The sequence below is a fragment of the Emydura macquarii genome, unplaced genomic scaffold (genome assembly GCF_026122565.2).
Source record: "Emydura macquarii macquarii isolate MOO-44397 ecotype Brisbane River unplaced genomic scaffold, CSIRO-AGI_Emac_v2 contig_1254, whole genome shotgun sequence".
NCBI lineage: Eukaryota > Metazoa > Chordata > Testudines > Chelidae > Emydura > Emydura macquarii.
The window spans coordinates 3,149,827-3,176,730 of NW_027131391.1; the positions used below are offsets into that span (position 1 = coordinate 3,149,827).

A 26,904-nucleotide genomic window follows, 5' to 3' on the forward strand; every position below is an offset into this window, starting at 1 on the left:
TCATTGAACCGTCCCCAGTTCTTGTAACAGATGCTAGAATTGGTTCACTGGGGGTGTAGAGGAATGCCCATTGAAGGCTTTGCAAGGGAGAAGCTGGCACCAGCCTCTTCTGTAAAACATGACTCCACTGAGTCCCCTTGCCCACTGCTGAAAGCTGCTGTCTCATTGGTGTGGATAGATTCTGTTCAGCACCCACATGCCTGATCACTTGTTCTACCAGGGTCTAACACACTTTCTTACAAGAGGTGTTGAACTTGAGTGACCCAGCCTGACAGCAGGACATTCCTTGTTGACCCCGGGTGAGTAGGGATGCTGGGGGAACTGTTTGACACCACTTGTCAAATGTGGCTGAAAATCGTAGGCCAGGCCCAGCTTTATTGAACATAAATGAATAACTGAAGATCAACAATATCAGTGTATCAGTAAAGTAAAACCAAGACGACTTAGGACACAGAAACACTAAAGGGCATTAGAGTGATCACTGGGTTTCCCCCTTGCTCTCTTTCATTTGATGTAAATCTCTGTTTTTATAAAATATAAATATAAAAGTCTATGTTTTTATACAAAATCAAAAGTGATGTAGGCTGGCAATCTTTGTTATCTTCACAGTCACTGCAGAAACGGGACCAACTCTCAGTTACACTAAAGGCCAGATTTTCAAAGGTGCTGAAAATTGCAGATGGGCACCTAGTGGGTTTTTCAAAAGTGCTGAAACAAGTTAGGTGCCTAATACCCATTGATTTCAATCCCTCTTAGGCACTTTTGAAAAATCACCCTTGGGGCCTACCTGCGTCTTTAGGTGATTTTGAAAATCTGTCCCTAAGGCCCCTGAGCAGGGAAGCAAAGGCCCAGATTGTTCACTACACTACAGCTTAATATTTTGTAATGTTAGGGCCAGATTCTGATTGCCATTACATGGGTGTAAATCAGGGATAACTCCATTAAGTCAATGGAGTTTACTTTGGATTTACCAGTGCAAATGAGACTAATCTTTATTGTTTATTGAGACTAACCTTTATTGTTTATTCTGCAGCTCTCTCATTAGCCACTTTCCCTGAACACATTCACCATTGCTGCTCATCTATCATGAGTGACATCTGAATATGTTACATTTTGGCCAATTAAAGTTATCAGTTACATTGGTGAAATCAGGTGTAACTCCATTGCCATTCCAGATTTGTGCCCTTGAAAATGAGAGCAGAATCTGACCCAAGATTTTTAAACTATGTATTTTCTGTTCCTTCAATCTTGCTTGATGCCACCATTCGAGACTTTTGCTGCACTTGGAAAAATAAGCACGTAGGTACAAATTTTGCACTTCCTTACCCCAGTGTAAACCGTGAAGAACTCCTCTCAATTCAGTAGACTTTCTCTGAATTTACACTAACATAACAGAGCAGACTTCTATCCGTACTGGCCAGTCGCAGTGCTGATCTTTTACTTGACTATTTTATACTGCAATAATTAAAACTTACATCTTCAGTGAAAACAGAACACAAGATCCTCTTCACCCTGGATTGGGTGTGCAGCACCAATTAAGCCAGGTCATCCTTTGTTCTTGGCCTGATTCCTTTTATTCTGAAACCTGAATTTCCCCAACATGGGTTTGAAAAAGACAAACTAATCACTAAAATAATAAAAAAACTAATGACAAGGAACATTAGGAAAGACACTTCCCACACACCAGAATGAACATGATTAGTTAAAACCAATTTTATTCTGCCTCTCAATGACAATTTTGTTACAGCTGATAATAATGCAAACTACAAAACATTTGAAACCAGTGAAATAGTATCCAAAAATCATTAAGAAGTGCTCAGAATGGGTCAGTTCCTGGTCTTATTGAAGTCAATGGCAAACCAACTCCTAATTGGGCAAATTCTACCAGTGTAAATCCTCAGTTAATCAATCTATTTCAGTGGAATAACTCAAGATTTGTATTAGCATAATTAAGAACAAAATTTACGTCGCTGACTTCAATGAAAAAGAGAATTGGCCACAATGAAGAAAGAAACAAACAAAAAACCCCACAGTACAATTGTGTTAAAAACCTAACCTCAGTGCACAGAAAATACACTCGGTTGCCAGATATATGCTTTGACAGGTACAGGTTTCTGAAGATTATTCCTTTGCAATAGCATAGTTGTACACTTTCCAGTCATGATTCTCTTCTCACTTACAAAATTCTACCAATTTCAGTGGAGTCATCCTGATTTACACCATCGTGAATAAGAGGAGAATGCATGTAAACTGAAGTTGTAATAATAATTGAAGCCAACAGAGTTACAACTTACCCCAGTGGAGGATGTGGCCCTCCATGTTAATCTTTACTATACTTCATCCTTCTTGAGCACAAGTTGTTTTGCTTACAAAACAAATTTGTTCTCTTAAGTTTTCAGCTAAGAAAGTGCAGTTGTATTGTCCTGTGTATTGGTATTTGTTCAGGGGCAGAATCCGCCCCCCCACCCCCCTTAGGATATGTCTACACTTCCCATGGCAGCAAGCCCATCCCCTCCCTAGACTGCAAATTCCAGCCCAAGCTGTAACTTCAAAGTGCTGTCTACACAGCTATTTTTAGAGCGTTAGTGCGAGCCCTGCTAACCTGAGTGAGTTGACCTGGGCTAAGAGGCTCGCTGCTATGGGCTGTGTAGACGTAGCCCCACTCATGTAGATCAGTATGTCACTCTGTGAGGAGGCCATTATATTATTAGTCAGATGCTACTCAGTTTCAGTCAGGGTGGCAGGATCCATCTCTTACCAAGTGCATTGATATACATACTATCATGGAAGGATGAGTTGGTGAATCAAACACAAACACTAATGAAGGTGGGGAACAATCAAATGAACTGATTTTGCTTGAGACACTGTGAAAATAAAAAGGATTGACAAGCACATCCACTAAAATGCAGCTACTTTGTCAGAAAAAAATAAGAAAATGTTCTTAAATGTACAGTGCGGAAGAGTTTAAAGGGGAAAATACGCTCAGTGTAAGTTCAATATGGGAGTGAGGCCAGTACAAGGTGGTTCTATCATACAAGACAACATTTGTGAGAGATCATTTGGACAAAATGCATATAGATTTACAATATAGGACAAGAGAGTCCCTTAATAATCTAGGGATTGAAATCAGCCTTTAGATGGTGAAAAATCCACAGTGAAAGACAGAAAAGCTCAGGAAGACTGAGAAGCAAAGAACTGCAGGTTGAGGGTGACTCTGCAGCAGATAAAAACTGACCATAAATTCATTATGTATTATGATTATATGTTGAGACAATTTTAAAATATTATACAAATCTTTCAGGGTTCAATCCAAAGCCCTATGAAGTCAATGGGGTCATACTATTAGCTTCACCGGGCTTTGGATGAGGCCATAAACCACGTGCTGTAAACAGTATAGACAAGTTGGCTTTGTGTCACTAAGTTCAGCCAGTAAATACCCATGGATCCAGGGCGCACTCTACATAAGAAAGTAAAGTCGGTCACGGATGGCCAAGCCCCCACTATACATTAGAATAGGAGGGTGTGCGTTGCTCTAGACCAAGTTTCTTTTACAAATAATTAGCTTTGCACATCTGGTCACACCACTTTGATGCACTAACTTTGGACTATTAGTTCATCCACCAGCAACTTGCCTCTAGAGAGGGACTTGGAGGGTTAAATCTAACAGTCTGGAATGAAGGATTTTTTTCCTCCTTCTTCACACATTTCCTTCCCAGAGGTTTAGATGATGATAATCCTTCATGCTCAGTCCTGGTCTTCAGACAACATGCTGCAATGGCACAAAAATATGTATTTTTTGAGAGAGAGAGAGAAAGAGAAATCTGAGTTTAAATTATTCATTCTACAGGACTAATGCATGCATTATTTAATGGTGTTTGTTCCTATTAAACAAACACCCTAGTGGATTAGTGGTTCAATACACTTTTGAATCAAACCATTAAGTTTCCATCGACATCAGTCTTCTGTCAGTCAGACCTAAATTTTTAATCAGAGTTACCTAAATCAGTGTAGGCTAAGATCTCTTGATTGCCAGGAAACAGTCTAATGCTTGCTAAAAGGTCAATCAACATTTTCAAAAGAGCAACAGGAACTCTTCCTCCTTAAACTGTAAAGATCAGTCAGGCAAGAACCTGGTTTTGCAGGTAACACCAATGTCTGATAGCGTGGCAATGCATTATGGGTTGTCAAGGTCCTTATCCAGGGCCTGATTGTCCCTCCTATGGGCCATGATTAGGGAAGGAAAATTCTGAGAGGTTTCCTTTATGGAGTTTCCTCCTAATTTTTGCTGCCCCCAAAGAAGCAGCAGGTGTGGCCCTCAGAACTCCTGGATCTCCAAGGGCTATGCTGATCTCACAGAATCTGCTGGAGGCCCTGGGATACTCAATGGTGCTGGACTCACCATTGCTACCCCTCTCTCTTCTCTGGACAATTTCCATAATGTCCCTTGCAAGGAGCTGCCCTGGGACCTCCGTAAAGGAGATTCCAAGCATGGAATAGGGGGCTCCACTAAATAGTAAATACAACCTTAGTCATCCTTTAGCAAATTTACAGCTGAGCACTGAGCAGGACTATGTCCAGTCCTCAGTCGAAAGGGCAAAGTCCAGTGAAGAGGGTCCCCTCCATGCAAAGGTCTGAGGGAAATAATTGGGCCATCATTTTTTATTCAGTTCTTACTCAGGCAAAGCTCCTGTTGAGGTTGAAGAGAGAGCTACCTGAGAACGGACGTAAGAGGATTCTCTGCAATTCTCAGGACCAGGCAAAGATTAATAAGGACTGCAAGGCTTGCCCCAAGTTTTGCTGGGGTGCCCAAATGGTGCCCGCTCAAAGGGGATTCATTGTCAGTCTGCCAAGAGCTGGGGCTGCACTTAGCTTATGAAAAACAGAGCAGGTTGCAGCCAGCCTCATCTTATATACGGAGGTGCAGGCTACAGAGTTTACAGGTCTGGGCATTCAGGCTACGTAGGCCACTCTTTTAATAAATATGAGGGAAACTGCAGGCCCTATTGTAGGATGGATGTCTGTCTGTCTCTATCCATTGTCTCTTGTCTAAGATTGGAAGCTCTTTGGAGAAAGGACCACCTTTTTGTTCTGTGTTTGTACAGCATCTAGCACAATGGGGTCCTGGTCACTGAGTAGCGCTCCTAGGTGCTATGGTAATACAGATGATAATAATTAGCCAAACCTTGAAGACTCCGGCCCTAGGTATGTTCTTTATCCATTTGTCAGAATGCTGATAACATTGAATAGCCCCTGACTCAACTTGCCACCGTACTATTTGGTATATAAATACCTGTAACACGATGACTGTGGGTTGGGAGAAGGCATTTGTGGAGGGATGGATGTGTGGTTAACAGCAAAGGGATGCGAGTGTCGGAGGAGGAAGCACAGTCAAGCAAGCTAAGAACAGAATGGTGACTGAAAAGATCTGGGTTCTGTTCCCACCTCTGATAGACACTCGCTGTGTGATCATGGGCAAGTCACGTCATCTCTTGGCTCCTAAGTTTATCCTATCTGAAGCATGGAAAATACAATCATTTCAAGACTCACAGGGTATTTGAGGGTATGTCTATGTAGCCCACGGCAGTGAGCCTCCCAGCTTGGATGAAAAGACTTGTACTAACAGGACTCACACTAGTGCGCTAAAAATATCTGTATAGACAGCATTTTGAAATTCTGAGCCCAAGCTCCATCCTCCACAGCAGCTTCAAAGCGCTATCCACACAGCAGTCTTTGGAGCTCTAGCGTGAGGTCTGCAAGCCCACGTCTGTCATCCTGGGTTGGGAGCTCACTGCAACAGGCTGCATGGACATACTCCGCGAGGCTTAATACACTCGTGATTGTAAAGTTCTTTGAGATCCTCAGGTGAAAAATGTTAGGGAAGTTAAAAGTATTATCATGATGTATCTTTTCCTTCTAAAGAGTAATTTATAAATTAGCAAGAAAAGAGATCACTGTACACTGTCCCTGGCAAATTGCATAATTGCTTAACCCTGTTTCTTCCAGCAGGGATTGCCTGACACCAAATCACAGTGACCGTGGGTTATCTAAGACCCTATGAATGCAAAAAGGAAAAACCTGGTACTTCCAACAGTTTTGGAAAGCTTGACTGTTCCCATATTTTCCCAATGAGCCACAGGAAGCGGTTGCTTTCCGACAGCTCTCTGTGACTTGCCTGGGGTGAAGCTCCATCCAAGCAGAGATTAAAGAGGGAGTCAAAAGGTCACGCGAATGTTAAAATACCCTAACAGTTGGGATGAAATTCTAAAGTAGCTGAATACAAACTGCCCTCCTCAAGTGTTCAGCCCCCGCGGGTAACTTGAGGCTGCCTTTGGCAGCACAGTTTATGACAAATCGGGAGGACGAGCTGTTGATGTGAATGAAAACAGCTCTGAGTGCCTGCCCATTGGCAGGAACCCCTTGTGTCCCTTCCCTTTAGTATTTTGGCCACCCCTCCTCATGCTCAGGTTGTCTGTATTTCAGAGTCAGGACTATGCAGCTGAGTTAGTGTTTTTACTTTGCTGTATCAATGCTTTTTTCGTGGTTCCCCACATTTCTATTCAGCTCTCTCCAACTTACTTTGACTATTAAATCCCTTCAGAGACCCATATGAAAGAACTGGTCTTTAGCTGATATGTTTCAGTGCCTAATGGGAAAACAAAACAGATTTGATCTTTAGCTCTGCTCCCAACAGCGCCCTCATCACCACCTGCACACATATTAGAATCAAACTGAAGTGTTCTTTAAAAACAAAGACTGCAAAGGCTGTATGAAACCACAGACCTCTCTCAGAATCGGGTGCAAATCCAACCCTGGTGCAGAGGGTGGGGGGCTCCCATTGGAGCACAGAATAAATATGACAACTAAATAGGCTTTTAAAAACAAAACCTTGGAAAACTGGGGCTTCCTTCATTTCACTGCTGTGACCTGAGCTCAGGAGTCTGTCCCCCCACTGCAGCTAATGAGACGGAAATGAAATCCATCGCTGCATTGGCTCCACAGCTGTCAGCAGGAACAGAATAGTAAGACCCTCTGCTCCACAGATCCAGGTCTGTGTCTCTTGCATGGAAGGAGAATCCCCATTCACTATAGCCCAAGGCAGAGATTAGAGATTTGGTAGGCTGCACTCTCCAGCAGGTGACATGAGGCCTCACCCAAAGCCCCTGGAGTTGGTGGAAAGATTCATCGACTTAAATGGACTTTAGCTCAGGCCCATGATGAGCAAGTCTGACACTGGCACATGTACCATTCACTCTGACAAGCCACATTACGATGTAGGTATAGCCTGGTCTAGCACAGAGTGAGCAGTACATCTCCCTGCACTGTGGATGTCTTAGGGGGTATTGGCTCCTGCAGGGCAAACACAGCTTTTTTCTCTTAGGCCTTGTCAGATAAAATGCCATTAGCTTCACACTTGGGGCTAAACTCGGTGGTGAGGTAAGCAGTGGCTTAAGTTACGTTTTAGCAAGTCAGCGTGAGTGTCAGTTACATACCGAAGGAGTGGAAAGGATTGTGTGCAGGGAAGGAAGCTAAGAGGAGAGGATACAAGGTATAGCAGGGAAGGGCCTTTTTATCTTACACCTTCTGTTAAGTCTTGTCTACATTGGGAATAGCCCCAATTCAGTAGTCAATATAGTTCAACCAACGCTGGCATAGACAAGGACATGTCAAAGATTTCACCGACTGAGATAATCAAGTCTTACCATTGCACAATTAGTTCAACTGGTGAAAATGTCAATGCAATGACATGCAAATGTAAAAACAAAACTCAGAATTTCATCTGACCTGATCCTCAGCAGGTATAACTTGGAGTAAGCTCCAGTGATTTCAGTGGAGCTGCATTGATTTATATCAGATGAGGACTGAGTCAAATGATATTTTCAATCTTCTGTAGAGTTGCCCCAGTGAATTAAGAAAGTAATCCATCTAGTATTGAAAGTATCCAATTCAAACCAAATATGAACCTTTTTTGTCTGAGGCTGGTGCTGCTAAGTCTGTATTCTGTTAATGATTTGGGATCTAAACATGGTGCGCGTTTGTTTTATTTTGAAACAATCTTTCAGTGTAAAATTTAAAGGTGAATCTAACACGTCTCATTAGACTTTACTACCTGTGAAATCTATTAACATAGCTGAAGCAACCCCGGGGCCACGTTAATGGCTGGTAGATGAAACACTGGTTTAGTAACTCCATCTGTGGGGTGCATTAGCTCTCGGTGTCCTATTAAACATTACGTTTAAGAATCCCAGACTCCCCTATCCAGGCTGTGCCTCGTCCTGTTTGTCAGATGCCATTTCCCAACTTAAAATGGCTGTTCCCCACATGGCCTTGTGATGGAGTGTCCACCTTGCACAGGGCTGGAACAGCTAAAATAGGCCCATTAACATATTGGCTGCACCTGGAGGGGAGCCAGGGACTGGTGAGGCCTAATGGTTGATGAAGCCCAGCTGCGGGAGGAGCTGGGCTAGGCTTATAAAGAGAAGAAGTTGATGGTAGGAGGAGGGCTGCAGGGAGAAGCTTTGCAGTCATTCCCTAGAGAGGAAGGGAGTCGGCGAGGTGGAGAGTAAGCCTGGGATCCTGCCTTGGACTACAGACTCTGATAAGAAGCTGAGAGGGGGAAGTATCCATGGGGAGTGGAAGAGGCCCCAGAAGATAGGCAAGAGAGGTAGGAAAGAGCCCAGGGAAACAGCAACAAGGTCGGAGCTTGAGCAGATAGCTGGGCATAGGGTCTCTGGGCTGGAGCCCAGAGTAGTGGGTGGGCCTGGGTTCCCCTAGCAGCCACTGGGAAAGTGGCACAGACTGGGCAATGGATCAAAGGATGGCCTGAGACAGTTGGTCCAGTGGCCTTTGACACCTCAGAATGGGAGGATGATGTGATCGGGGCAGAGGACTGAATGATGAAAAGAGGGTAACCTGAGTCCAGAGAGAGAGAGAGAGACCACTGGGCAAGCAACCAAAGGAGGGGGGGTCAGACCAGTTGAGAGCTAATCCCCAGAAAAGCCACAAGGAGGCACCCCAGCAGTGAGTACTGACCCTGTTATAGCCCCCTAAAGAGAAAGTACTATCCTTACAAACAGGAGAACAACTTCTTCTCTCAGTGACTCCGGTACAACCCCAGAACTTGGCTCAGTATCTGCCACCTGGTAAATCTTTACCATGAAAACAGACTCTAGACATTTCCCACCATAGTTGGGCCAGCCTCCCAGCTGCTCTAACTCTGCAATTGGTTCCTCAGAACTCACCAGAGGGATTGAATAAAACTATTCAGGCTATGCAGAGAAGGACAGGATTCCTCCGAGGGTAGGGAACTCGCTGAAATATAAAGAGCTCTTCTCCCTTCTGAATCCACCAGTCTCCCTGTTCTATTTTCAGTCTGCTGCAGAACAACCTTTGGAAGTTCCTGTGATATGCAGGCTGCTGCTGGACCTTGCCACATGCTATAATTCTTCCCAGCTGTCTCTGATCTTTGAGCTCACCTGCAGCAGTGACAAGGCCCTCGTCACAGAGAGCAGAATTTTAGGGTCCAGTAGCAGCCTGACTCTGCAGGCCCATTCCCTTCCCTTAGCACGCCCTTAGTCTGTCCCAGAAAAAGACAAACTTTTGTGTTCAGAACATCCAAGCCCCATAGAACTGATCACTCTGATCCATTCCTGTTCATTCCACAGTTCAGAAATGCCAGACTTGGCTAGAATATTCAAAGGGAATCCCAAGAACATTCACTAAATCCTGTTTCCCTGTTGAAGCTAAGGAGGGCCCTGCAATTAATAGGAAGTACAATTCCTACCATTGTTTTGTACTGGGGAGGAATTTCCCTCATTTCCCCCAACCCTGCTTTACTAAGATTTTCCAACCAGCTGAAGCTGGCATAGCGTGTGTACAGCTGGAGCCTTCCTTCAACTCTGATCCAACCACTGGCCAGAGGACTTATTCCTCTCCTGAGTACTGAGCACATGTGTATGTTTAGGGAGGGAGGGGCCAAAAGAAGAGATGCTGGAACAAACCGATAACTGGGGCTGAGATTATGAAAGGGGCCTAACGGAGTCAGGCGCCCAAGTTCCATTGTAATTCAAAGGGAGTTAGGATCCTTTGAAAATTCCAGTCATAAAGTGCAAATCACCAGATAGTCTTAATCCAATGCATTCTGAAACAATTTAAGCTGAGTTGCTACCAAAAATAGGGACTCATTCAATCAGCGCCTGGACCGATAGTAGCAAATATTGTATGCACCCTAAAAAAGATGCTGGGGGTGATCCTGGGCATTACAGATCAGTTGAAACATTACCTCAATAACAGGTAAATTGGATGAAGCAACAATTTAGAATTATAAAACACTGAGCTGAACATACAAATCAGCCTGGCTTCTGTAAAGAAAAATCATGCCTCTTTAATCTATTTGAATTCTTTGAAGGAGTCAGCAAAATAGTGGATAAGGAGAAATGGCAGGTATAAATTTATCAAAGCTTTATGAACGCCCAAGTGAAGGCCTCTGCAAACTTTTTAGGAAACCAAGAAGTCATGAGAGGAGAGAAAAAGTTCTGTCCTGCATTAGAAACTGGCTACAAGACAACAAACAAAGGGGAGGAATTTTCCAGGAAGTTAATAGTGGGGCAGCCCAAAGGATCCATAATGAGACTGTTATTAAATATCTTTATTAGTTATCTGGAAAGGAGATGAACTGTAAGAGGGCAGAATTTGCCATTGACCAAAATCATTTAGGCTACTCAAGTCTAGAAAAGACTGAGGCGCTTAAGAGGGAGCTAACAATGACTGACGATAGGGTAACATGACAGCAGATGGAATTCAGTGTTGATAAACACAAGTTAATGCACATTGGAAGGTACAAGTTCAGCTATTTGTACATGCTGCTGGGTTCTACAGAAATTGTAGAAAACTGGTCAGAAAAACGGTACGCATGTCATAACGCACAGCTCAGTGAATACATCTACTCAGTGCACAACAGCAGTAGTCAAAGAAAGCAAACATCAGGCTACTTTGCACCAATGTAAAGGGGCCTTAAAGTCAAAAGCAGTTTTCCCACACAGGTCCTTTCCTACCAGTATAAAGTGGCCCTGGTGTAAATGGGAATCAGGCCCCAGATGTTTGGATGGATTAAGAAGGAGACAGATAATATGGAGACTATTATAATGCCATTATGTATATCAATGTTACACTCTCCTCTGGAACACTGTGGGCACCCTCGTCTCAAAAAGCATTTAGCATTAAACAGAAATGGTCCAAAGAAAGGCAACAAGAATGATCAGAAGCCTTTTAGTAGGGAGAGACTAGAGGTTTTAAGACGAGGAAATGAAGACAGGGAAGTGAAGAAGTGGTGACATACTAGGGGGATATCAAATAACAAGTGGCACAGAAAAGGTCAGTTGGGTGCGCCTATTTGCCCAGAGCTGCTGCCACCGTCAAGAGATTCCTCAGTGACGAGAGAGAGAAGGAAAAGAAAGGGAGAGGCGGGGCAGTGAGAGAGAAGGGGGAACCCAATGAACCCTACCGCTTTCATCTGTGATCCTATCTAGTCTCAAGCTAAGCAAGGTCAGTCTAGGCTACTCTTTGGACAGGAAACGTCTTCACTCAGAGTCAATACAGGCATCCATCTTGGCATGCTGCTAAGGGGCACTGAGCTCCGGGAGGTTCTCCCCTTCCAGTGAGCTATATGGGAAAGCTCCTGACCTTGTGGCACTTTTCATAAAGATAAGTGTACTATCTCCAACCTCTTAGGTAATTACAGGCTATTTCCTTGACTTCTCTCTGTAGTCATTTTTCTGTCGGAAGCAGTTGTGCACTGTTAAATGGCTACTGCATTCCATTCCCCAGAGATGACTGTATTTCAGTGGTGACTGAGGTGCTCTCTCTTTACATGTTGTATATTAGCTTGTAAAGCACTTTAGATGCTTTAGTGAAGGAAGATGCTCTGTAGAGGTTAAATAATAAATAGCGTTAACTGGGTGGAATGCACATTGCCAAAGATAAAAGAACATATTATTGCACAGCCTGAAGAGAATATATTGTTGTCCTAATTATTTCTGTCCTTTTTTCATAATAAACTTGTACTCTGCCTGGGTAAATCACTTTAGAGTGACAAAAAGAGACTTGTTTCTCTATCAGTGCTACAAAAAGATAAAAGCTGATCATCTGTACATAGCAGTGTGTGTGAACAACTTTCACGAGCAGCAAGGCAAATGAGAAACACAACTGATTTGTGGTTGCTTTTTGGAATGAGTATTGCTAAATAATACCAAAAAATGAATTAGTAATCTCAGCTCTTCTCCTGTTTAGCAATGTTACAATACACTCAGTGTCTTTTCTGATACTGAAATTTGGTATTTATACACAGTAGCATCTTGCATCTGAGGAGCTCCATACACTTCATTTACAGTTAGGGAAACTGAGGCATGGAGCAATAAGTGACTTTCCCAAGGTACACAGTGAGTGAGTTGTGAAAGTTGGAGGAGACCCCGAATACCTACCACCCAGTCCTCTGCTTTTACCACCAGACATCATAACCTCCTTTTCTTCTAAATAAGAAATAATGCCAAAATTGCTCTTTTAGTTAATGAGAGTGAACCCTTGAAATATAACATTGTGAAACTTGTGAAAAGTGTCTGTCATAGTCATCAATCTCTTATAATGAAGCTCTTGTTCAAGGAGAACTACTTGTATTGGAAATGATCCAGCTGTGCTTACCGTTGTGAAGTGAACTACACAATAGATCCCGATAATCAGAAGGCCAATGATGATTGATGCAACAGCAACCCAGAGTGCATTGCGACCCAGTCGTCTTGATCCTTCTATGTCTCCTTGATTATAACTATTTAAAGCCTGCAGAACAGAAAGTTTGTGACTATTGTTAAACAACTCAATCCATCCCTCCAGTCAACTGACTTTACTAAGGCTATATCTACACTACAGCCTATGTTGGCCTAACTTATGTCACTCAGGGGTGTGAATAAACCACCTCGAGTGACATAAATTACACTGACATAAGCACTCATGTGCCCAATGCCATGTTGGTGGAAGAGCTTCTCCCACCAACATAGCTTCTGCCATCTACAGAGGTGGTTTTATTATGTGGTTTTATTATTACAGCATCTTCACCAGATGCGCTGTAGCAGTGCAGCTGCATTGGTACTGCTGTGCTGCTGCAACACTATATGTGTAAACGTGGCTTTAGTTTAGTTTCCTGCATTTGTGGACCACACACAAGACTTCAGAATATTGAGCATTATTTTTAGAATACATATTTATACTACGCAAGGTTCAGTGTACTAGGGATTCTGGTTTCAAGTTTCTATTTTCACAAATTTTCAGGACTATTCTTGGCTACTTCAGATCTCAATTGTGCAACTCTAAAGTCTTGTCTACACATAAAAATTAATCTGGAATGAAGTAGCATGTGAATTTAAAGTGGATTAACTATTCCTGATTAACTCCATGTTTGGATGCCAAAATGGATTAAATTAATTTGGAATAAGGTACTCTTACTCTGGAACAACACCATGGAGTTAATTAGGAATAGTTAATCAGGAACATCTAGTCCAGAATAACTCTCCAGGCAGACAAACATAAGGATTGCTGAATCAACTCTCTTCATACTCATTCCCATGAGTTACTGACTTGCCCATCCTAGAGAAACCATTTTTTCAGCTTTATTTGAATTGTGATTTACATTTGAGCAGAAATTGGTTATTTCATTAGCAACGAAATAAACAAAAGCTAAAAGAAAAACCAACCCATCTCATTTATCATTTACATCTGTTGTATTAATTTAGATCAAATAAATGGGCCCAAAGAATCAAATTTGTTAACATGACCTTGTCACTGTCCAGTTTTAAACAGTTTTAAACAAGGTTTGGGGTTTGGTATACAGAGACGTCAGCCTGATTAGTAAGTACCATGGCAAACACACCATTAAAAAATCTTTTTCACCTTTTTTAAAATATACAGAAAAAAGAAGGAAAAACAATTAGAGCATTTGAAATGTAAGTATTAAGGAAGGTTTTCATTTTAACAACATTGCTTCTCCCCTTTCCCTTTAGCTGGAGAGAGTTTTCTAGAATGAAATCCCCCCTATATCACAGTCCCTTAGATGATATTAAAGATGACAATTACAGTCCTCTTGGGGAAAAGAGAAGAAGAGAGTTGAGATGGACTGGAGGAGTAGTTGCTGCTGCTGCTAGAATCTAATCCTGTTTCCCTAATAACAAAACAATTGCACACACAGGAGAAAGAAATGGACAGCAAACATAGAAAAGGCTGCTTTTCTCTCTGGGGTTGATTCCCACTAGCAGTCACACTGAGGTAAAAAGACAGGCACAGAACACAGTCTTATTAGCCACTCTGGACTTGTGCAAACTTGCTCCAGTATTGGGCTGCTTAGGGCACTGGTTTTAGTTTCCTTGTTGGTCACAGGCTTGCAACAGTGTTGCAAAACATACAGATTGGTTGGCTAAGCCAGACTCTTATTAGACAGAAGGAAAAAGGAGAGGGACAGGAAAGAAGAAATGAGGTGGGAAAGGAAAAGGACACACGGGGTGGATGGTGGGGTGCATGACAAAGTCCTACATCCCAGGTGGTAGTAAGTATTTAGTCGGGACTGGTGAAGGTGGCAATGCCATCTGGGTCCCTTTCTCTTAGCTCTGTCTCATCAGGCCATCTTTCAGGATAACAAAGATCCACGGTCCCAGGAGATGATGGAGGTGGTAGCCATGATGCTGAAAGCTTGCTCTTTCCCCTCTCTCTTCTTTCAGCCAGCCAGCATTTCCATCCATCCAGCTGTATTTTCCCCCCTCAATGTCTCTTCTTTTATTTTCAGGGACCCCAAAAGGGGAGTAATGGGTGAAATACCCCTCATTACTGTGTCCACCAAAGGCCTAATTTCCAACACACTGATTTTGGTTCCCTGAATTTCAGTCCCACACATCTGTTTATTAGGCAGGATTATAACAGTGCTTGAATTATATCAGGAGACCTTTTTGTTTGGACTGACCTCATCTTTTTGTCTCCCTTTTGCATGTTTTCACACCGACATTTATTGCTTTAGGTTATTGTGACATTTACCTTGTATGTGACCAAGAACTGAAATGCAAAGAGCATGAATAGGAAGAGAAATGGATGTTTTTTATAGCAAGCGGTATAAACATGAGATTAACTTATCTGAAATGCCTTAAATGAACCTTGCCAATTTCTGACTTTTTTCCAGTGTTGACTTTTCAAAGCCGAATTCTGAAGCATTAATTGTGGTGTTAAAGGGATAAGCAAAGCAAAGAGATCTATTGTAGCACAATACTAGATCTCCAAGAGGAAGCTTATTGGAGAGGGACTTTGTCCTTTTAGGTTTTGGTAAAGCTCTGCATATTATTAATGATTATCATATTACAAATCCATAGTACTCTGAAAATTATGCCACAATAATAGTCTGTTTATTACATATATAATGTGTGTGTGTGTGTGTGTGTGTGTGTCTATACGCACATACACACAGGTATAAATATTTTATATATACACACATATATAGTGCTATGATTTGGTAGTCACTTGTTTAATTATAGCTCTGCAGATAAGGGGAAAAGCCTGATTATGCCCATTTTCCCACTGAAAGCTCAATGTCCCCCAAGCGCACTGTAAAATTCCCAATAAAAATGTTTTTACTCTTGAGTGTGTTTTGTGGCCAGCAGCCAGTATTTTTAACCTTATCTGAATTTATTCCAACAAGTGGTTTTAAAGCAGTAGGACTGAGGGAAAAAATAAGTGTCCTTTTTAGTTTGAAAATTCTTCTAATGCTTTTTGAAATTCATCATGGTTCACCTGGGAGACTTCAGATGAAGATTTACTTGAAAGATCTTGGTGAGATCTAGTGCACAGGATATCTCGAAGACTCTGAGCAGCACATAAAAGAAGTCATTCACTGGAGAATTAGGAACTCCAAAATCCAGCCAGTTTCCTAAAAGTTGTTGCAACCCAGGATAATCCTTTGGAAGTTCGTGCTGAGCCATTTACGAAGTTTTATAACAGTGCCTTAAAGCACCCACCTATGCACACTCCCACTACAGCAAAGTTTTATAAACACATCTCTGAGACGAAACCTGACATTTAAGCACCATACTGACATTTGTTGTTTTTTATCAAACAAATGTAATGTCATGATCTGGGTCTAAGACTCACTAGTTCTGGGCCTAATGACAGTTGGGTCACAACCATGACTCATGGAATCTTAGGATCTATTCCAAAGCCCTATGGAGGCAATGGAAAGAGTCCTCAATGGGCTTTGGAGAAGGTCCTCGGTGATGAGTGAGAATGATGGCCTTCAGCATGCTATTTGTTTAACAAAGAATGTATAGAGTACATCTTTTTCTGTGGATACAACACTGCACATAACCATAAAGATAACTGGAGCAGGGGTAACCACTGGACACATCCATCTTTGTGGTCAGTGATGAGGTGAGCCTGTTACTGTCAGTGGATAAGGTCTCTCTGTATTTGTTTTCTTCTTCTTAAAGTGGTGCTGGTGGGCACAGTTAAGATTGGGTGACTTACTGTGCATTTACCAGTTTCAAAAGTCTGCATTTCTTTGAGTTTAACCTGAATTTTAAATTTCCTATTCTTCCCATTATTTTTATTTTTAAATAATTTTACCTTCAATTTGCTGGTATGTACTCTCATTCTTAATTCAGACTTAACTGGTTTGTGAACATGAGTGTCAGAAAACACTTCTGTGACTAAATCATAACACCTTTACTAGGTAGCTTGTCTACTGTTCCGTGCAAAGCCTCTCAAGCTACTGAAGTGCAGTTAGAACTGGGAGGATACCAAATGTTTCTGCATAGCCTTTGTTCCCCAAGGACCTGATGCTTAATCTTGGACTGATTTAGCAGCAGTCAGCATCAGAAACAGAGCAACATAATTAGGGGGTATCATCTGCCAGACACCATACATGTGCTGTTTATTAGTGAACAAGCTAAGCTTCATGGGCCACATTCATCGGTGATGTAACTTCACTGAACTCAGTGGAATTAAACTAGGGATATGGCAGAGGAGGAGGAATTTGACCTTATGGGCCAGATTGTGGTTGGCCTTGTGTAGGTGTGCCAGGGTTAATGGGAGTGTAAAGAAAACAGATGGGTGGGCATGGGATTTGTGGGAAATTCTGCAAGCTCATTTTCTTTTTCATTGCAGAATAGAATGGAAAAAAAATTCAAAACTTTCTGCAAAATGAAATTATAACATTTGTTTCATTTTGGGTCAATCAAAATATTTCATTCTGATTTGACATTTAAAAAAAAATTATGATATAAAAGAAATTGAAGCAAAAAGTCATTTTTTCTAAACAAAAAGTCAAAGCATTCCACTCCAGAAATGTCAAATGGAACTTGGCAACATTATCTGAATGTTGTGCTGGCTTTTTTAAAATGAAACTTCATCTCAATTGCCATGTTCCCATGAAACGTTTGACTTTCGATGAATTGACATTTTCCAGCAGAAAAACATGCAATTGTAACATTTCCAAAGAGCTCTGCTAAGGAGCCTCCCTCCTGGTATCTATGTGCAAGAGCCAGACACCATTCAATCCCTTGTGCTCCCTTAGGACCTGATCCCGTCACCCTTACTCACACTGAATAATACATTACTCACTGAGTAGTCCCTCTGATTTTCATGGGTAGCAGAACTGAGACCATAAAGGACCAAATGGGGTGCAAAGGTAGCAGGACTGTGACCCCAAGCCCTTTGCATTACCCAGCAGTGGTGGCTCAGCACAGTGGGAGAAGCCACACCAAGTCCTTGCAAGGGGTGTAGGAGTGACTCTGCTCCTCCCCACAACCTGGGTTCTATTCACTTGTCTCTCCCTCAGGCTCAAAATATCCAGGAGCTCCCACTAGCTGTGTGGGTGCCTGCCCTGCCTTCCAATCCAGGCTGTGGCTTAAAGCTACAATTTAACGCTGTGAGTTCATATCTTCCCTGTGTATGGGGCCCTAGATGGTAGCCTCAAAAGTCCATGTAGAAAAAGTTTACAGTTTACTCAAGGATAGAGGATTAATTTTTCCAACCTCTTCAGAAGTTCTCATCTGTTCTAACAATAGCTGGACACCCACTCTTTATTGCACAGGAGCAAGAGTCAACTTGGATGTATTCAAATGACTTTGGAAATTACTGGTGAGATGAGCTATGGCACACCGGGAACTTGCCTTCAACTAACACAAAACAGCCCGACTGATCATTCTGCCAGAAAAGCAGTTATATGTTCTGAGACTCAGCTGTTGTGTCCAAGTGAGGAAAGGGCAGTCTGTCTGCCTTTAAACTAGCAGCGATATTTCCTATTTGGCACTCCACTGAGAGGTCTGTCTAGTATTATGCTGTGTTAGTCCAAATCTTGCTAATCTACTCAAGAAGTTATTCCACTGACTTCACCAGGACCATCAGCATGCACAGAGCACGCAGAGTTTGGCTCTCTATGCTATTTAGAAGGATGGCAGGGGAGACAAGGGGATGGTAAAGTGAAACAAGGAACTAACTGTGTCACTCTTATGTTATAAAAAAAAAAAATCTCAGGTTTTCTCAAATTACACGCTTGAAGCTAAATTTAGGAACATCTTGGGCTTGGAGCAAAGGACTGGGAGTCAGGGGTGCTGGGTTCCATTTTTTGTCTCTGCCAATGATTTTGAGTATGCCCTTGGCTAAGTTACTTAATGTCTTATATCCATCTGCAACACGAGTCTAATAATGTTTACTTACCTACCTCACAAGGGGGAGGCTTAATGTCTTAATGTTTTTAAAGTGCTCTGAAATCCTCATATGGAAGAAGCTATAGAAGTGTAAATCATTCTTAAAACACAATATTATTAAAGTTGTCATGCTGGATTTCATAATATAGTGAACTTCTTTTTAAATATTTTATAATTTGCCATTTTGGTTTGATTGTTATATTTCATTACACAGAATTGTGTGGACATTCCAAATGTTCTCTGAAAATTGGTGGCTTTTTCTTTCTTTTCTGGCATTTGCTTTTCTGCGCCTTGTTTCTTATGTTTTCAAACAGTATCAGCTGCTTGCAAGAAAGACCCTGCTCCCTAAGGGGCAGATAAAAATGTCATCCTACTCTTAGGGTAGTTTGTTCCTTCTAGCATATTTATACCCTGTTGAACACACACCACAGGATAAAGAGAAGTTTTCAGCAAGGCACGGAGCTAATGTATTTTGGAAGCATGATGGAAAGCTTTAAGGAGACCTGCGTGGACACTGGATGGGTAAATAATTCACACTGTATACTTAAATAAGTAATGTAATTTGAATAAAAATCCATGCATGAGGAGGTGGCAATTAGCACTAAGGGGAAAGCACCAGATTTAAGAGAGATGGGCAGAAGAGACGCTCCTTTGTCGAGAGGTTTACATGAACCAACATTAATTAGATATTATTCATGAATAAAACCGATCTATGGGAGGGACAAATCTCAAGCCCACAGAAATCAGTGCAAGTCTTTCCATTGACTTCAAAGGGCTTTGGATCAGGTCCTGGGTTCTCAACCCCTAAGACAACTTCAGCTGTTATAGACCTAAACCAACCCAAACCCCAAACGTATTTCTAGGGCTAACCAACATGTCTAGGATAATATGTCTATCTGTGTTTAACCATTTAGGCTCTTGGTCTAGTTTCAATAGCAAATCGCAGCCACTTTCAGTCTAATTCCATATGAAATCTCTCAAATTCCTACTCTCTGATTAAAGGCCTGGTCCTGCAAACCCTTGTTTATTTCAGCAGCCCCACTGGCAACAGCATCTTTATTCATGTGAGCCAGGATTACTCATTTGTTTATACAAGGGTTCCTCTGTTGGATAACTGGCTGTCCTGCACTTACAGGTGTAGAAGTTTACAGGACTGGGCCCTAAGGCTTTAATTCATTTCAAGTTGCTTTTTCTATTAAGCATTTCTAATGTACCGGGCTTGCTAATAATTCCTTAGATTAAAGCAACATTTGACTGTATTGCAAAGTAAAATGAACTAGAGAACCCTTGGCATTTTACAGATGGCAAATACCTTACAACTCAGCCTCCCTGCTACACCTATAAATCTTAACAGCCTCAGCTGAGTTGCTTGAAGACAGTCTGCACTCCCTGTAGGCCAGATTGTCATAGCCCTTCCTTGGCTTTGCAGGGAAGCGAGGCCCCTGTGTTCTCCTGCTCGGACTGTGACTCTAGCTGAGAGGAGGACAGCAAGACATATTTGCCCAACATTACCCACTATGAACAAATGGGCCGGGAGGAAGCAGAGAGGGCAAGGGGGTGAGAGGAGGCCTGGCTCCATTAGCAAGCTAGGCACATAGGGAAGAGTCAGCTACTCTATGCCCTGGAAAGCTGATCTCCTCCAGGGGAGTGGCACAACTCCCTACCATCCTGTCACTTTGGTGTTCCTAGGGATGGATGGACAGACTATATTGTTTAAGAAAAACATCTCTGGTGGGTATCACGAACAGCTGGAGCAGACGTGCTTCAGTACAGCTGCTGAACATTGTTAGTTATTTATTTCAATTAAAGTAACAACCCCCTTCCACTCCTGCCTATACAAGACTCTAGGCGCCCTAGTGCACAATTAACTATTAGTGACTTTTTAAACAAAATGTCATTTTGCTATTCCCAGATAAACCTTCTAATAGGGGCTAACTATATGCACAGTGAAATGCCAGCAAATGTGCCTAGTGCTGACCAGAAAAAAACATCTGTAAACGGCTTTTAAAAAACACTGAGTGGGGAAGTACAAGCTTCAAAGAGCATGTTCCATCATTTTGCTAACACACTCCCACCTCACCTATGGACCTCGTGCGATGTCTCTGCTCAAGAAAAGTAACGTCAGTGCAGAAAAGACCAAGCAAGCTGCAGCAACTCTGGACTTGAAGTCAAATAAGTTGCCATTATGAGCCTTATGCCTTGAGTTCTAGAGTCTGTGGGTCAGCGGCCCACACTGTTTGAAGGATGCATCCTGTCCAGTCAACAGTACCAGCTCCCAACAGAGAGCCAACACAATTTCAGCAGAAGTAGCTCTTGAGATGCCATTGCAAACATAAAACCACATGGAAGTTGCCACGTTACCTTTCTGGCCACTAAAACAAAAGAGGTGAGGAGGCGTTACCAGCAATGGACAGAGAGGGTTAACGTAAAGGGCCCAACCAATAGGAGTCTCACCATTGACTGTTGTGGGAGCAGGACCATGCACAAAATTAGCAATGGCACCTAGACCATGTGATCTTCAGATTGATCTGTAAAGGAGGAGGCACAGAATCTGATCCATGCTCAATGAAATCAATGGGCTCAGGATCAAGCCTAAAAAGAAGAGCGAGGTAGAAAGCTGAGGAAGATAGTAGAGAATAATGATAATCGTATTTCACACTTCTTTGGAACCTTTCATCCAAGGAGTTCACACACACACACCAACTAGCCCAGCACCTCTATGAGGCTGGTAAGGGATACACAGCAATCACTTCTTCCAGCATTATAAAGTAGCTGCATGGGGGATGGAACACATCAAATTTTTAACACTGCACAGCAACACAACAAGAGGAAGAAGAATACAATAACCAATCAGAATTGCAGAGGAATACAGGTGAGGAGAGAATTGCTCAAGTATGAATTTCAGCCAGGACATTGGGGTGAACACTTCTACTCTTGCAAAAAGTGCCAAGCAATCTTTAATGACCTCGAGGGACCAGGGTCCCAATTTTACAGCTTGTGCAAAAGACAGCACCTCCTCTTGGACTCAGTGATCTTGTGTGCCAATGAGTTCTACAAAGTAGGCAAGGGATAAGGAGAAAAGGAAAATAACTAGGATGGGTGGAAAGGTCCATTAGAAATACTTAAGGAAGTAAGACCTAAGATAGGTAAGAATGGAGCCCCCAGTGGTGAGAAGAGAGGTGTGAGGAACAGATCAGCAAAAGCAAGGAAATAAAGGAACCCATTACAATGCATGAATTGTATAGACTAGAGGATAACATGCGAGACAGAAGATAGAAAATAAATCTGTCATTTAATCCTGGCGATGGGTTAGATGATACCTTTGGTGCGAACAGTATTTTGGTCATCAGCATCTCAAAAGCACTTCGGAAGGACATGACAAACAGATACAGGGCACTATCCTACTCCCTTTGAAGTTAATGGAAATTTTGCCATTGATTTTGATGGGAGCAGGATCAAGCCCATTATGGATACTGGAAGTGAGCATATATTTGATATATCTCTACTGTAACTGCTCTGTATTCTTTTCTGACGTAGCATGATATCTGGTTATCTCTGCAATGTATATAGCTGGGCATCTTCTGTGAAAAATACAACACATCACATGGATGCGAATCCTCAGGGGTTCTGAAAAACATCTGAGAGATAGAAGATATCAATACCAGGAGACGGGGCAGTGTAAGCATAACAGGTTCCAATGCAGAATTTGGTTTCTGGTTGGATGGGGTGGTTATGGGAGTTGAAACTCTATGGGGCAGGAGGGATGGGGCTCTGTCAAAGAAACTTAGACAGGTTATCTTTGTAAAAAAGGAGAGGTTCTGGGTGGTGGTGATGTGAGGACAAAGGATTTTCACATAGAAGCAAAGGACTTTTTTTTTCTTTCCGGGAGTGGGCGGTTAAAAGTTGCACAGACCGTTCAGCATTCAGGAAGTGCCCATCCCACAACTGTTTCTACATCCAACAGAGAGATTTATTTGAGCCTGCCTACAAAAGCCTGCTTGATTTTAAACTGGGACGTGGGCAAGGGCATCTCCATAAAAGGTGAAAGGGTGTTGCAGAGATCACCATGGGAGTCAGTGGGCCAAATTCAGCTCTCAGCTGTTACACGTTGACTCTAGTGAATGCACAATTTGAGTTGATAGCAAACAAATATTCATGAACCACCATAGTGAACTATTGTGATTTTATATTTATATAATACCCAGAACATCCACAGACATAAGGGATAATCACATCCCATCAGAGCTAGATCTTCTTAAATCAAGAAAGAGATTATGTGGTATAGATTGTCAAAAACAAAGAAAATATCTACCTGGTGAAATGAAGGTAGTTAAGACCATGTTGGAAAATCTGTTTTAACTAATTTTCAAATTTAAGCATCAAAATGTGATTTCTGATTAGTTTTAGTATTTTAGTAGTTTTAGATTAGTGTGTTTTGGTACACATTGTACATATGTAATCATTTCAGTACATAAATATGAAAAAGGTTTACATTTTTACTGCACTTTGCATCCTCATTGGCAAAAAGAAATGCAATATACAAACATGTTTATGTTCTTCATTAGTAAGGGACTACTTCTCATGTGAGTAAGGATTTGCAAGATCAGCCCTTTGTGTCTCAGTGTACTCAATGCATTAATTTTCATGGGTTATTGCCAAAGAATTCAAACTATTACTGTTCTGCATATTATTATAGCAAATAAAATTAGTGTCAGGCAATCAGAAAAGCCCCCATTTACTGCTAAAAATCATACACCTATAAATTTTGAATTGCTGAAGAAAAAACACAGCTGTTCCTTTGCCAATCAGAATGCTGCTTTGCAGTGGTCACTTTCACACACAAAGGTATGTTAGAGTAAATGTCTGCAATATTGAATTAGTTGGTTTAACAGACAAAGTTAATTGGAATAAAACTTTGTGACCAAGATAACAGGATATAGAAAACTTTATTTTAATCATCTTTGCCTCCATGTTTTATATATGATAAATGTTTCATTTATCTGGCTGGAGGACATTCTGTTGTGACACTGATTCATGCCATTGACAGTTATCTCCTTAACGGTTTTGGCTCTGATTCAGTTAGATACTTAAACACATGCCTAACATTAAAGCCAGCAAACAGTGCCATTGATTTCAGCGGGACTACTTGTGCTCAAAGGTAAACCTTACTGAATCAGGATCTGTATCTTTAGTAGTATTGCCAGCAAAATAGAAGGAAGAAAATGCTTCACAAGTCAGAACTGGACATTTTGTAACTTCCTTAAAAGTCTGAAAATCTTCATCTCCTTTAAATCAAATGTGAGCAGTACCATGTACCAGCTTCCTCAGGGTCTTGCTGATATTGGTGCCTGGAAAAAAGCATCTGGATAAAAACTGAATACAGGAAGGACTGAAATGATGCTAGTAAGATGAGAGGAGTACATGGAAGAACCTTTATCCTCTAGTACAACCCCCACTAGCAAGAGCATCTACCCTCAAATTGTCAAGTCAGGCTGCAGCCCCAGAGTCCTTTTGGCCTCTTCATTGCTGCTGGGTGTCCAAATAGATATGGTGGCAAAAATCACCTACTTCCACCGGTGACTGAGCAGAAGATACATCCCATCCTATCAGAGGCACTTTGGCTGCAGAGATTCATGCCTTTTGACCCCCAAGTTGTACATTGTGACTCCTATCTAGGAATGAAGCCACATACCCCAAATGCTCCAAATATCACAAAACACAACAGCCCTTCTGCTTATTAACACAGGTGCCCATGGACACATTGCTTTGCTCTCTGCCTCCTTGGCTCCCTGCTGAATCTAGAGTCCAGTTCAAGGTCTCTGTCCTGACATTCAAAGCCCTCCATAGGATTGGCCCTAGCAAAGGGAGAGATTGCTTCTTCCTCTCTCACCAAGATCCTCCACAATAGGTGCTGTTCCATCTAAATAATAGAACTATCAGCCAACTGGGGAAGGCTCCTGAGTGCAAGACAAAGATTGGCTTCACTCACACAAGAGAAAGCAAGCAAGCAAGCTAGAGAGGAGTATGTGGGAGAGAGGGAGGAGAGGGGAAACCTTTACTGCAGTGTATTTTATCACACATGCTCCTCATAGCAATGCTACTCAAGATCACAGACTGGGTACTTCAGAATACTCTGATAGCCAGGAAAGACTGGCTGGCCCTTCGGTTCTACGGATCAGGAGCATACAGGCTGTGCTCTACATTGCAAGAAGGTCGCTTAACTAATAGTTCAAAGACAGGCAAGCAGGTGTGTTCTCGCCTGCTTTAACCCCTCTTCAGATATTCAGTTGTTGTACAGAGATAAAGTTTGCAGTGATGTTTACAATCAAAGGCTGGGCTGTGTTCAGAACATTATTGTGTTTTCTCCAGTGTTGGGGGGGAAGCAGAATACATGAAAAAGAAACAAAAACAAGGGACCAAAATCCTTTGCCAGCTCTCAGGTGAACTGACAGGCGGACGCATGCTGCTGTGTTTGGAATCCCTTCTGTATGAGGGGCTCGAGCAACAACACTTAGAGCCAAATCTGAACTGCCTCGAGCGGGAGCTGGCCTTTTACAGCTACGGAGCCAGCTGCAAAGTTTGTTTAAGTCTGCGGGGGTGAGTCCAGGCCCCTCTCTGTGCACACGGGAGAGAGGCAAATACTGGTTGATAGTGATCACTGCCCAGGACACGGACAGTCATGAGTCAAGGCGCTGAAGAGGGAAAGGCGCACGCAGCCCAGAGACCGTGTGAACAGCCCGGCACTCCCGCCTGCTGCCCGTTCGAGCTGCGCTAGGACCAGCTCCGGGCAGCCAAGGGGGCTCTGCGGGGTGGAGCCCAGCGGCCCCGCGTCCAGCAGCGGCTGATCTCATCCGGGAGCCCGGCGGGCAGCCAGCGGCTGCTGGACAACCCAGGCCGGCTCCGTCGGGTAAGCTGGTAACCCCCGTCCGTCCCTCCCTCCGCCCGCCGGGGGACAGAGATATTTGCAGGGTGCCCCCTCCAGGCCAGGGAGCGGCCAGCGCTTGGCAGGGCCGGGGCCGGGCGCGGCCACTCACCATTATGGAGAAGACGAAGGCCACGATGTTGATGGGGTACGCGGGGCAGAAGCAGGAGAAGATGCTGAGCGCCAGGTAGTTCTTGGGCTGGGGCTGCGCCCGCGGCCGCTCATCTTGGGGCTGGCTGTCGGGGCTGCTGTCCCAAGCCCGCTTGAGGTCCGCGCCGGCGAGTTCAGACATGGGCAGGCGCTGGCGGCTGGGCGGGAAGAGCTCGGCGAAGGGCTCCGCTCTCTGAGCTGGGCGCTCGGCGGGAGGGTCTGAAATGCCAGCGCCAGGCTCAGGGGAGCCGTGACCTCACCCCTCATCATCCCTCCTCCCCCCGCCGCCGCCGCCGGGAAGGGAGCCAAGCGCGCCAAGCCGGGCCGGGCCGGGCCGGCCAGAGAAACGCGCACGGCACGGCACAGCCGCCGCCCCTCGCTGCGCGCCGCGGAGCGGGACCCGGAGCCGGCCCCGCTTGTTCCGCGCGGGGCTCCCTGAGCCGGGGGGAGAGGGAATAAGGGCCGGGCAGGACAACGCCCGAGGGGACGAACTTGGGGGGGAAGGGGCCAGAGGAGCCAAACGGGGGCGGCGAGGGGAGCCCTGCCCCGGGCTGAGACGGAGATAAAGCCGCTGGCTCAGCCCAGGGCTTAGGCCGCCCCGCTCGTCCGCCCGCGGGACTCCAGCGGGGAAGTCACCGGCCGACACCCCTCCCCCACCACACACTGTCCGCGGCGGGCGGGCGCCTCCCTCCCGCGCTCCGACGCCTCAGCTGCCAGGGAGCCAGAAACACGAGGCGGCCGCAGGCAGCGCGGAGCCACCGGCCCCTGGGCGGAGCCTGGAAACCCCTCGCGCGCCAGGTGTGTGTGTCCCGCGCCTCAGACCCGGGCCCGCCGCTCGCCCTGGCCGCACCAGGTGCTTCAGAGAAAGGGGCAGAGCCCTGCAGGGGGGGAGAATCGGGCTGGGGCTGAGCTCTCGGGTCATTTCCCCACCACCGCTTTAGCCTCATTCCTTCCAGCCATGTCGGATGTTCTTGTTCTTGGAGCAAAACGTCCAGTCTTGGCCTGGGCTGACGATTGGTAACAATGAGCCCCCCCGGCTCGGGGTGGGGAAAGTCTTCGCTTTTATCCCTTTGGAATCTGCCTCTCCTTGAGGGAGTCGCATTGTTA

At 43.7% G+C, this 26,904-nt stretch overlaps 1 protein-coding gene across 1 annotated transcript; it reads right to left on the bottom strand.

Moving 5' to 3' along the window:
- Window positions 1-1,689: 1,689 nt before the first annotated feature.
- Window positions 1,690-26,249, bottom strand: TMEM233 (transmembrane protein 233). Its single transcript, XM_067550285.1, has 3 exons — window positions 25,760-26,249; window positions 12,694-12,828; window positions 1,690-3,769 (listed from the first exon to the last, which is right to left on the bottom strand). The coding sequence occupies exons 1-3, from the start codon at window positions 25,937-25,939 to the stop codon at window positions 3,758-3,760; spliced, it is 327 nt and encodes a 108-aa protein (XP_067406386.1). The 5' UTR covers window positions 25,940-26,249; the 3' UTR covers window positions 1,690-3,757.
- Window positions 26,250-26,904: the final 655 nt, after the last annotated feature.

Excerpts from the sequence above, each read along its gene's own strand:
- TMEM233 (XM_067550285.1), bottom strand. The coding sequence starts at position 25,939 with ATGTCTGAACTCGCCGGCGCGGACCTCAAGCGGGCTTGGGACAGCAGC. Across the intron at positions 12,829-25,759 it reads CCTTCGTCTTCTCCATAATG|GCTTTAAATAGTTATAATCA; the intron begins GTGAGTGGCCGC and ends TCTGTTCTGCAG.